We start from the raw sequence: 12,962 nt of genomic DNA, 5'->3' as shown, positions 1-12,962 counted from the left end.
CAGTTTCAAGATATCCCTAGAATGATTTACCAAGTGGGATCAGAGTGGCGATGCTACACAGTGCATAATGTGACATGACTGCTCGCAGCGTTGTCATTGTCATTAGCATGTATCGCCTTTTTTTTTCTCTTTTTCTCCTTCTTTTCTCGTCTCACTGAGCAGACCAGGAGTACCGTAAGTCCATTGTTTTTCTTGGGACTCTCTTGCCTGTTGTGTTGTCTCTCCCTCTTCATTTTCTCTCACTTTTCTGGTATGTTGTGAGTGCCGCAACTAATGTGGAACTCACTTCGCAGGAATCAGCTGCACCTAATGGACCGATGACACTTGTAGCTAATTGTTCATTCCAGCGTGAGCCTTGAGCAAATTGTGGCGCGCCTGTTGTTGGAGGTGTGAAACAGACACAGTGGCTGAGGCGTATTTGCACAGTTGAAGACACTCGGGGCTTAACAGGGCCAAGAAGACGACCAACAGCTTGCATAGGCACAGCCTTTTTTGTTGTCTGGCAACCCGTACCGCTGGTAGGAGCAGGTTTAGCCAAATGTACGGAACTTTTATCAGTCGCGCTGGCGCTCAGCGTGCATACCTTTTCTGTGTGTTGAGAAAACCTAAGTGGCACCTGGTCAGCACCTGTGGAAATCCTGTGTGGGTTCAGCTTGCAGATTGCCTTATGTTATGGGCCCTTCGTTTTCAGGTAAAATCCGGTTTTGCCCTATGTTTGCAACCCGCGCAAATTTCTGAAAAATCAGGTTAAACCGAATTCTTACCTGAAAGTGCACCTTGAAGGAGGTGTAATTTGCCAGAAGACGAAGCTGAGTGCATCACACGGGTGCTGGCAGCTGCCTTGTACTTATTCTTGAGCAGCGTTCCCAGTTAATTATTGATTGTTTAACTTCATCTAACACTTGTTAGCCATGGCTTTGTTTACTCTGAAGACAAGTTCAAAAAGTATGCTTTAGAAGCGAGAGGCTAGTACACAGGTGCTCTCTGGGCATCTGCTAGCAACATTATATGAGAGCTACACGCATTAACAATCCCATTCTTTAAGACTTTGTGAGAGAGCGAGAGATGACGATGAAGGGTCAACCAAGGCTTTTGCGCATTTAAGATAGCTGCTTTGATGCTGAATGAATGTTTTCGCAGTGTACAGGTGCTGTCAAAAGTAAATGGAAGGCAATATTCACGAAAAAATTTAATCATTGGCCCTCCAATTCATGCATCCTTGAATACATATGTGCAGCCTAATTGTGATTTTGCGAATTGCACTGTGCACCAACAAGCATGGACCATTATGCTTTAGATTTAAAGAAATTAAATTTTTTTGACAAAGTCGCCTTCCATTTACTTTTGACAGCGAGTGTACAATCGTCCTTGCACTTGTCTAGAGCACTGACGCAGCACATTCTGTTATGCATTTTTGACAGTGGGCACTGCCTGGCAGGCCCAATAGAGCTTTTAACGTCATAAGGAGTTAAACAGAATCTGCAGGAATGTGTATGTACGGTAAGTTCACGTTTCGAGCCCTAGACCACTTGGAAATGACACAAGCGTACTCCCCCGTGCATCCAATTCAAGCACTCTAAGACAGGTTTGTGGACGACTGTACAGAAACTACCAGGTATAGTGGAGATGGGGAGAGGCTGCGCACTGGAAGAGTCCATACAAAATGAAACCCGTGAATTGACATGCGACTGGCAACTAGAAGTAGCATGATAGGTGTGGTATGGTGGCATGTTGAGGCTATGTAAAGAAGCAAATACATTTCGAGCAGAAGCAGTTTATTTTTTTTTTCTTTATATATCCTCAACATACCACCATCCCACACCTGTCATGTTGCTTCTAGTTGCAAGACGTGTAAATTCATGAGTTTCGCTTCATTATTCATTTTGCATGTCGGCACTATAAATTGCATGCTGTTATGCTGTCTAATCAAGCAGTGTACATTTCCATGAACATCACTTTTTTTGTTTATGGTGCTAAGTCTATATGATTTTGTTTATATTGATTGCAAAAAAACACATTATTAAAAAAGATATTAAAGGCAACGTTTGTCTTTTTATCTTTTTATTATTTATTTCGTGCTGAAGAGAGATTCACTATTCAGTTTGATAATTGATATTCGTTTATATTTATATTCGATTCCTATTTGAAAACGTCCCCACTAAAGAGCTTTACTAGCTACAGTACTCACCTAGGAGTAGCTGTTGTGCCTTTAGTTTTTTTTTTTTTTTACACGTTAATGATTCCCCATAGCAGTTGTACAGTCATAGGCAAGAAGGGCGTGAATCACACAGACCGTTTGAGTTGGCTGTCATCTGTGAGGGTTGCCTTAAAAGCGCTTGCACATTGTCTGGCAATTGGAAAATACTCAAACGACAGAAGGTGGTGTAGACGATACGGCAGGTCAGACTCTGCCACAGCGTCTAGGACTTGGCTCGGACATTTTTTAGCCATTATAGAAGGACGGGGCCCGGCAAAATACTTAAACGATAGAAGGTGGTGTACGGCAGGTCAGGCTCTGCCACAGCATCTAGGACTTGGCTCGGACATTTTTTAGCCGTTATACAGGGACGGGGCCCAGCAAAATACTTAAACGATAGAACGTGGTGTACGGCAGGTCAGGCTCTGCCACAGCATCTAGGACTTGGCTCGGACATTTTTTAGCCGTTATAGAGGGACGGGGCCCAGATCAAGTCCTAGTTAAAAAAAAAAAGGGGTAGACGCAAGTTGATGCCGCGGTTGCAACCTGACCGGAGTTCCCTGCCCGGACAATGCGCAGACTCGGGACTTGAGGAGCAGCTGCCTTCCAATCGGAAGCTCAAGGAACTCATCCACCTGGCGGAACTCTGCGTGGACCTTCTTCAGCAAAACAACGAGCACTACTCCGAGGTGAGGAGCTGCGAGCCTTGTCTTGTCTCCAGACCTTGTCAACTGAGGTTTTGCAAAGGCTTTACAAAGTGTCACGCGGCCCCGTGCATTTGAACTGCAACTCTGGCACGGAAGAGCCACAGCAGTGCGCTGGCCCATCTGCAGTGTGGGGTGCATGGGGAACGGCGAGAAAATGTGCCGCAGTTCTCAGACCCACAAGTGCTGGAAAGAGGAGCACACAACAGAGGGCCTCTGTCAGTGCTTGCAGGTCGGTGTTCGTAGACACGGAGATGAGAAATCCGGTTTTTGCACAAAGCTAATTGTGTTTGGTTTTGCGGGGAGCCTGGCTTTGCTGAATTCCAAAACTCCGCAAGCTCAGAAACATGCCCAGAAAGCAAACCGAGGAAGCTTTGTCTTTTAATTCAGCGTTAGCAACTTACACAGCCTACACTGGTCCTTGACTTTAGTGACAGTACTTCCCTGCTCTTAATGCAAACGTACAGCAGGGCAGCTTATCTAGCATTTCAGTTAAGCTTTTATGATGTGCTTAGTTGAACACTTTTCATTTCCATTGGTGAGCTGCATCAATTACATAGGCTTAGAGCCTAAAGATTGGCAAGTCTTACTGGAAAATGCATTTTTACGTCGGGAGGGATGTGGTGCTTACTGACATAGCGTGGTTGTTTATCATTTGCTGATCTGAGCTCACTCTCGGTCTGGCTTCACATAGCCTGCGTAGTTCATGACAGAGGTATGCAGTTACATTTTGCTCTACCTTGGTCGCACACACGAGATTACAGTGAGGCAATGGTGGCTTTCCAGTTAAAGATCTGCATTGTAGCTCTCAACCGTTGTAAAATGAGAGCTGTCAGTTCTCTTCAAAGTCTGCAGCATTTTGCAACACTTCTAGGACCAGACTTGTGATGCTTCAAGCACTTACAAAAGGGGCGTCCCGCTGTGCTCTCATTGCTTTGAAGAAGTTGTTCGCCACCATTAATGTTTTTTTTTTTGCTTGTGGGAAACGACTGAGGTAGGGTACATCTGCGGCAGCCGCACCAAATGCGCTGGCAAGCTGCGCCCACCGAATGATTACTCCCCCGCGTGCTCTCTCAGCGGAAGCGGGGCGCTTTTGTCCGGCAGCCCTCGCCCCGTTGAATGGACTGTTTGCTGCCTGTTGACTTACGGCTCTCTCTCTTTCTCTCTCTGCGAATGCTGCCATGCATTGGAATGTTCTGCTCTCAGGGTGGACCCTTCCCCATCTAGCACTGCACCCTCTCATCCAGAGACTCGGAGGAGGCCCCCCCTCCCCCCCCAACCCTCTGGCATTGCTAGCATTGCGGGTTGATGATGGCAGGGGGCGCGCCTGCTTTGGGCAGCATGCCACGAGGCTTAGGGGCCAGCACGTGCCTGCATTTCTTCATTTTGCGCCGCAGGCGTCCAGATCCCTGCCTCAGAGAGCACACAGCCTGCATCTAAAAGGGCTGTTTGTTTGTTTAGATCAGAGCTGTGCACAAGAATTCAGGGCAGCTTTATCTCGAGAGCAGGGGTCTAACCGATGGCTGCTTTGTTCATGTAGCAAGGCGGGTGCCTGCCCACTGTATTTCTCTCATTGCTTGCATTTCAGTCCTTCGAGAAAACTTCCCTTTACAGCGCAGTAAAGTCGTGCTTGTATTCCAGTCGAGGGGATATGTACAGCAGAACTATGCTGGCAAATCTGCGCCCATCTGGAATGTGCTAAGGTATCCACCTTAGTGAAGAAAATGTAGTGTGGGGTTGGTCATTTAAGCAGTCCGGCATTCAGTATTCTTTGCCCATACAGAAGCTGTGGACCTGAAAGACGCGGGTTCAGTCCCAGCCATGGCGGCTGAATTTCGATGGAGGCGAAATTCTAGAGGCCTTTTTCTGTGCGATGTCAGTGCACGTTAAATAACCCCAGGTGGTCGAAATTTCCGGAGCCCTTCACTGCGGCGTCCCTCATAGCCTTAGCCATTTTGGGCCGTTAAACGCTAATAAACCAAACCAGAAGCTGTGCTTTGCAGAAGCTGAGCTATAATCAGTTTGTCAAAAAGTTAACTCAAGTGCAAAGAATTGGTGCAAGAAAAACTAATGCCACCTGGTCATTGACACTGCAGCAAAGAATCAGTCTAGTGTCAGTTAGCAGCATTACTAGGGGGACTTCAGCTTCAGGAAGATGTTTAGTACAAAATGTTCCTTTTTGAGGTCAGTTTGTATTTTTAGCACAGAGGGACAGAGAGGAAGAGTTGTGGTCTTTTGTTTTATGCGCTTTTATGACACAGTAGATGAATATGACTAAAGGGACAAGTCAGCCGGGACCACTCGGTAAAAGTTTTTTTTTTGTTTCTCTACACCGCTCAGTAAAAGTTTTATTTTTGTTTGGTTGTGAATTTTCTTATGTGACTAAATTGGCCGGCTGTTCATTTGATTGTTACTGTTCTGCGGCATGCAGTTTGTTGCCATGTGTGCCTGCTCTTTGCATTATGGTGGGCAGTTCTTCCCAAATAAAGTGACATTTGTCTGCAGCAGAGTGGGTAGGCAGCGCTCTCCCTTGTGCCTCTGTTGCCTGCGGAGGTCAAGCTGTCGTCGCATTTCGGACTCGGCGGCGAAGAGCCAGCTAGGCTGGTATAGCACTCCTCAGTGCAAGTTGCTCTCTGGGGCAGGGTTTTGCACCTAGTGGAATGTCCCCGGCTGATGCAGCCGTCTTCCTCTCTGGCTGCCTTCTTCTTCTTCTTCTCTTCTCTGCCTTTGCAATTAGCATCATAATGAGAGGACCAGCCGGACGAGCCTTTGGGCTGCTCCCAGTGGAAAAACTGAGTACCTTTTTATGCGGTGCATGACGGGAGGCCCGGTCGTTGGGCAGTACCGCATCACCAGACACGACGCACCTGCTTCAGGACTGTGAACGTCGGCGCCTGGTACTAAATTTCTTTCGCGGCGTTTATCACTTGCATTCTTTTTTTGTACATTCACCGTTGTGGTGGTGCAGGGATTTTTTTTTTGTATATTGACCGTTGTGGTGGTACAGGGGCCGAGGGCATTGTGCACAGGCCTACCTGAGCAGCTCGAAGTAAGGGAAGGCATGTCAGTGCAGTTCTTTGGTCAGTGTTGCAGTGCACAGGCATCTCTGACCGGCCCTTTCTTTTCATCAAAGGACCGTACCTGGAACTCGTTTTGAGTTGCGGTTACCCGAATCGTTGGTCACAAAGGCCAGGTGCGCCAGTGAGAGCTGCACTCACTTTCCTTCCATCAGTTGTGGCCTGGCAATGAAAAGGGTAAAAATGTGAGCCGTATATGTGGAGGTCTGAAGAGATGACCACACGTTCACAGTTCAGTTTGTCATGCAGCGATTGGATAGTATCGGGCACGTGCAAGCATTGTACACCAAGTTGCGTGCTGTGCACCTTTAGTGGGGCACCGGAGGTGGCTCGTAATGTGTTGGGGAGTGCTGTTAGATGAATCGTGGGCGAATGCTTTGCAGGGAGTTGAATGTGCTCAGTAAAATTGTCCCTGAGCAGTGCATGGTTTCAGAAAATAGTACCAGTGTCTGAGCTAAGACGTTCCACCGGAAGGTGTGGTTTCCATTGCACATTTTAAGCATTCCGGGAGCTATGGACCTCCAAAAAAGTGTTAAAGGGAAGTTATGTAAGGCTAGATTAGTGTTTCGAGAGAGCAAAAATATTGTTTTTAACCTGTGGCAGAACTTTGATAAAAGCTAGAAAATTACGCAGATGATGATGATAAGTGACTTGTAGCAAGGCCTCAGATGTGGGCCAGTATTTCTGCCCAGACATGCGCTATTGGTTCGTCACATTCTCAAGCAACTTGACAAGCAAGTACTGTTGAAATTCACCAGATGCTTGGTGCATGCTGCTAAAGTGCAAGAATGCAAAGTGTCCCTCACTCTGCATTCTACTGACACCGCCTTCATGGTGGCATTGCATAAGGCTTCAGACACGGAAGGTTTTTTACAGCTTCTACGGTCAGTGGGTGAAGTGTAGTTCCGTTTTCAGTTTACCTGCTGGACCGGCCAGGTTCCGTGCACTCTGAAATTGGAACATGTCGTAGCCTTTTTTCTGCCATGCTTTGTGAAGGTGGAAGGTTTATTTCTCAGAAAGGCAATTCCTCTCCAGGCCAGTAAAATGGAGTCGAAACTAGTCAGATACGCTCTAAACACGAATATGCCTTTATGGGACTAAAAAGGGAGTAAGGTGTCCTCTGGCACACTGCCTCTTGTACAAGGGAGTGCACTAGAGGACAGCTTTACTCCCTTTTTACTCCTTTCTGTTTACAGTGTACCGGGTGAACCACCACTGGAGCGTATGGAAAATTTTGGAATAGAGAGGCTGGTTGGGTGATGGTGTTGCCCAAACACACCTGAGCAACATTTTTTTTGTAGGTGTGTGTTCTGGCAGAGTCATATTCTGTGCTTGTGATGCACAGCTGCAGCTCTGTGCTGGTTTTTTTCGTCGCCACTTTTTGGCAAACTCGCGGCTGTTTGCTACGCTCAACTCGAGTTTCTTTTAATCAAGGAAACTCTTTTTGCCACAACTCTGTCAACCTTGAAAATGTGCAGTTTTGCTATAAATTTGTTTCAGCAGTGGGTATCACCAACGCTTTACGATTTAAGACGAAACTACATATTAGCTGCAGTCGGGGAGCGTGGGGGGTGTATATTCCACAGCATACGAAGAGGCGCGCTCCAGCTCTGTAGCTTTACCTGCATTGGCAAAGAAAAGTTCTCTTGGAGTGCATTAGCACAAGCCTACAGGAGCATTGCACGCTCTGTGGAGCTCAAATCGCAGAACTTTGCATTAATTAGTTTCTGCACTAAGAGTCCTGTCGTTGGGAGCAGCCGAAGGGTCATTTTGGTGAAAGAGCATTCTGGAAAGATTTTCACAAAATGTCGTTTGTTGCTCGTTGTTGTTTTCGATAGAGATATTGGTGCCTCTCGCTGCTGTTCCATTTGACAAATGCAGTGCCTCTGTTTTTGCTGATGGTGCAGGAGTATCTATGTCATATAAGCATGACACTGACTTCCCCATATAGACTGGGGGGGCAGTGAATAGAAAGGAAATCATGGACTGCATTTTCAGGTTTCTCAGCAACAGAGGCGTCCTCTATTTGAGAACAAATGTGGGTTGAATTCACAGAGCGCAGTACCAGTCTAGCATAAGTTCAATGCCCCTTTAAGGGGGCACGTGACTTTCAGCCAAAAAATTTGTATTTCTCGATGCATTTACAGGAAATGTTTCGAGCCTATTACAAGTAAGTTTTTGGCTACTCTCGTAAAAGTTTAAAGGTCCCGCCGTGGTGGCTCAGTGGTTACGGCGTTCGGCTCCTGACCCGAAAGACGCGGGTTTGATCCCTGCCGCGACGACCGAATTTCGATGGAGGCAAAATTCTAGAGGCCCGTGTGCTCTTTGATGTCAGTGCACGGTAAAGAACCCCAGGTGGTTGAAATTTCTGGAGCCTTTCGCTATGGCGTCCCTCATTGCCTGAGTTGCTTCGGGACGTTAAACACCAATAAACCAACCAAACCAAAAGTTTAAAGCTATATCACTGGAAAACTGCTTTCTAATATATTTTTCCTCTGAATCATGCGAAATGGCTGCAGAGTTAAAAGAAAATGTGATGTGAGGCTTGTTGAGAATTCATTGCATTCCTAATGGTGTGCTACAGGTCGAGATGTTCTTAGAATTTTTGTTTCGCAAGGCACAGATTTTGGTTTCGAATTTTTGCGATGCAGTGTCCGTTGACATATCTAGAGTGAGAAGAAAATTTCATACGAGAAATTTAAAATTCACAAATTCGGAAAACGAAGAGTCTCTTAACCTGCAGTATGGTCCTAGGAATGCAACAAAACAAACGGGGTTGAAATAGATTAAAAAGTCTGATGAAGAAATCTGCTTTGCATGGCGAGTGTCTAGGCAGAAAATCATAACTGAGAAAAATCCCATTGTTCAAGTGTTCCCTATGATCAGAGCCACAGCGGCTCATGAGACATTCTTTTTTAGTACTCCCTAGTCAGTTTCAGCTGTGAAACTCCAGGACAGCATGAAAAACAAGGCATGCAAGCAGATGCGACAATTTTAAAAAAAATTAATTTTTTGGGGCATTTTTAAAGGATTTTATAGCCCAGTCTTTTATAGGCCAGGATTTTATAGCCCTTAACTCTTTTGTTACCTTGGGGAAAATGGCTATTTTTTTTAGGCTTCATTTCATTTTTTCTGTAAAAACTACTGCATTTAAAAATTAATGCAAGAAACGAAAACAAAGCTAGATAAATGTACTTTCTAGGCATATAAGTAAATAACAAATTGCTCGTTTCAGCAGAAGATATTACTTGCCAAATAAGATTTTTGGAGAAACATTGAACAAAACTTTTAAGACATGCTTACTTATAAAAGGAAAAATGCTAAAAATTTTCTGAAATATTAAAAATGCTTGGCATTCAGTTGGCCGCTGTCTTTAAAAAACTCAGAAGATTTATCTTGAGTAGTATTATTGCTACAAAATAATAACTGGAAACCCTGTAGTTGTGCACCAGAGTGCGGCAGCCTGTATTACAAACTGGTTTTCGTTGCTTCCGATGTCATAGCTGAATCCCGATGAAAAGGTAGTACCTTCAGACTCACTGCTTCTCGGATCCTCGATAAAATCATTCGCAGATGAAGTGGAGTCCTGGGATTTGCGACGTTTTAGAGTGCGCATCACGCATGCGGAGGCTGCCGAGCGACTTTGATGCTACCACGTCTTCAGAGTGGATTAAAAAAATGCCACCTTGAGGGAAAAAAAGAACTGAATCGAAAACGAAACCTTAGTTGTGTAATACAACATTTTGGGCGAGTTGGTTACCTACATTCCCCTTCTTGTTCTGTGCCGTCTTTGCGCTGTAATAATTAGTTGTGTAATTGCAAGAGTGTGATGATGCAGTGTGCCCGTAAGCAATGTGGAAGGCCCCTAAGTGGAGCAACGAAGTCGTTAGCGGGTAACATGGCAGACAGTGAGCATAGTACTGCATCTTCACAGCGCATTAAAAAAGTGCCACCTCGTGGCAAAACAGAAAACTACTTCGGAAATGAGACTTCAGTTCTTTGACTAGAAGCCAGACGCACAGTGTGCGTGTGAGCAACACGGAAGGTTCTGAAATCGATGTGCAAATTGGTAGTGGGCTAACGATGATCAGTGGGCATGGTAATGAAAGAGGTAAGAACCAATGAAGGTGACAGCAAAGTCTAGTGGAACATGGTAAAGGTGCATGACTAAAAGGCTCATTTCACAGTTGTGCAAGTTTGTTAGCTGAAAGCCTGTGAGGTCTCCGCTATCAATATTAGCAGCCGGGTTTGTATACTGACCTCAGAACAGGCTATTCATTTGCAGTATGCGGCAAACGTGGCGGCTGTTTATTGATAATTATCCACTTTTTGTCTTATGGCAGGGCTTTGTGGTTGTGCATAATTTTTTTGCGCTGCCCGCCAATTGTCATTTGCTCATGCTGCATAGAAACTGAACACTTTCTGTGCCATTTTCGACCGGTGGGAAGGAATTGGATGCAGGAAAATGCACCCATTCACTTTCAAGCAGAAACATTAGTATTCTGAGTTCCTCTGTGCGTTTACATGTTGGTAAGGTCCCTCAAATGCACTGAATCAGCAGCACCGGTTGCATTGAACGTTTGTGGTGCACTGTTCCATTGGGTGGGGGGGGTATGCATAAATGGAGAACTTGCACAGCTGTTGTCTATCTGAGATCACCCTTCATCGTGTTTTATGTCGTCATCACTGGTGCATTTCTGGTGTCTCATAACACGATTAACAGCTGCACAGTCTCACTAGTGGGTGCTCACTGAAGTCCTGGACAAAGAAGTGTGCATCCACTGGTGTATGTCACCCAGGAAGGTGTACATGTGTTACCATGCACACTTGTCATTTTGTGCACCAGCCCCCCCTGTTTATTCTTGACTGTGGATAATTGTTGGTGCACTGCGTGGTACTAGCACTCACATTGGAGAGACACCCGGAGCATGCTGGATCTAGCTTCTTGCTGATTCACTACAGTATTTTCTTTTGGCACAGAACAAGGCACGGGACAATGGAAGAGGTTTGACACCTATTCACCTCTACCCAGTTGTGTGTTTTGTGCTCTGTTCTGTGCTTAAAAACAAAGGTACAGCAGATGCCAGAAGCCTGTGCTCTGTGGAGTGGCTTAGCACCGTTGCTGCACTCAAATGCAGAGGGTTGCTAATGTACTCCATCCATGCACTGTGCATTGACTGGTGGTGATGGAAGGCATGGAAGTTGACAGTGCATACCTGTCCAGCTTGTCAAATGCCGAGGCGCAAGAATGAACTGTCTCGTCGTTGCACCTGCGGTGCACTGTATGGAGGAACATACTGATGAGTAGCGCAGAAACACGTGCGAGCGTTGCTGGAAACAGTCGGCGCTCATGTAGCGTGTGAAAAGCGTCCAGTACTTTTTGCCATATTGAGACTCAGTCTAGGACATGCAGTCTTTGATGAACATCCCCGCAGCGTTCATTGGTGCGACATTCACTTCCCTTTGGGTGAGTTCAGCCCGAAAGGCTGGGAAGTTGCGACGCGTAACGAACTCTTTTCCACCACCTGTCAGTGCAGCACCTTGAGTTCGATCAGTGTCAGTGCATTGCCCCACGAGTGCCACGGTGTTCAATCCATCCACGGTTAACCTCGATGTCTGTTACCGTTTGCCTCGGCCACGTGGCCTCGGTTTGCTCTCTGTGGTCGCACCAGTCTCGTGGATGTTGTGTGCACAGCCAGCGAACAAGGTAGGTGGTGCTCTCCTCCCTCGTCCTCTGTCCACTACTTTGCGGCATGCGCCTGCTTCGTGGCTTGCCCTGGCTCTGCCTGCGGCTCGACTTGGCCCTCCACCTCTTCCTCCCACCCATGCATGGCTCATGGGTGCCACCCCCCCACCCTCTCACCAGTCTCTGCATTGTCTGCACACAAAGGGGAGTTGGGGGATGGACAGTGGTGTCTGTGCCGTGTGGTGGCTTTCTGTGCCCCGCGTTGTGTCTCGTGGACCAGTGTGTTCTCTCTTTGTAATGCGCCGTCTCTCTCTTTCTCTTTGCCCCCCCCCCCCCCCCCCCCTCCACCCTCCCTCACCATGGTGCGTGAAAAACCTCCTCCTTACCGCCCTCCCCGTCCTTGACCTGCAGGGCTTTCGGGCGGTGAGTGTGGGAGACCCCCAGCTGCTTGCTGCATGCCGGCTTTTCTCTCTCTCTCTCTCTCCTTCTCGCCTTCACTGACCAGGGGCCCACCTTGTCAAGCATTGCTGCCTCGCAAAGGAGGCCGAGAACCGTAGATGTGTGTGCTAGTCGGGGGGTGACGAGAAGACTTCCTGGCACATGGTGGTGGCGTCTTCTTCTCTGTGCCATCTGCATTGCGCCAAGAACTCTTCTCGTCAACCTCTTGCCCATGGGAGCGCAGATAGTAGCGCAGTTTTTGGCGCCTTTTTTTTTGGCAGAGGTTATCATAGAAGGAGACAGTCAGGATTTAGCTGCTGCTCCTCATGGGAGCATAGCTAGACCGTTACCTTGACCTGTCTGTCTTCCAGTGCATCCGGTGCACGAACAGTGCTGTTTTGAGATGACCATTCGTGTTCTTTGGGACCATGTTGCAACGCTACGGAACTCAAAAGCTCAGACGGACTGTATACCACTATCACATCTCCCATGGTCAAGAGCAGGATCTTGCTTGCTTTCTGTTCTTGGGGCTTTCTTGTGGGAGCAAACAAAAAAGTTGCATCTGCAACATTTGTCCATTGCTGTGGCTTTGCTCTCTTGTTTCTCCATAAGTATCTGGTGGTCTAGACAACTCTTGAATCTGAGCCCTTGTCGTTTCAAGGCCGAGTACCTATGATGAGGCTGCTCTCCTGGTTCCCACTGGGCCCACTTTGGGCTTCAAGGCTGCATATACCTGCGCAAGTTCCTTTTCACCATGAAAAGACAGCAGTCTGCCAAGTCTTTGCCGTGCTTCCACTGGCGGGAAGGGTGAAAGCAGGCAGCTGCAAGGTTGCAGAACGGAAGGATGAACAGACAAAGAC

At 46.9% G+C, this 12,962-nt stretch overlaps 1 protein-coding gene across 12 annotated transcripts in view; it reads left to right on the top strand.

Moving 5' to 3' along the window:
* The window catches only part of Cadps (calcium-dependent secretion activator 1), a 146,348-nt gene that overhangs the window by 77,021 nt on the left and 56,365 nt on the right, over positions 1–12,962 (top strand). For 10 of the 12 annotated variants that reach the window (XM_089553387.1, XM_089553396.1, XM_089553395.1 and 7 more), the window contains 2 exons: positions 163–174; positions 2,777–2,886. In XM_089553387.1, coding sequence (XP_089409513.1) covers positions 163–174; positions 2,777–2,886 — 122 coding nt within the window. The remainder of the gene's footprint in view (positions 1–162; positions 175–2,776; positions 2,887–12,962) is intronic. The other 2 variants (XM_089553392.1, XM_089553389.1) reach the window with 1 other exon arrangement.

The sequence above is a fragment of the Amblyomma mixtum genome, chromosome 7 (assembly GCF_055824585.1).
Source record: "Amblyomma mixtum isolate Tamu chromosome 7, ASM5582458v1, whole genome shotgun sequence".
Classification (NCBI taxonomy): Eukaryota; Metazoa; Arthropoda; class Arachnida; order Ixodida; family Ixodidae; genus Amblyomma; species Amblyomma mixtum.
The sequence above is the reverse complement of the archived record's forward strand: the minus strand, read 5'-3'. Positions and strand labels throughout refer to the sequence as shown.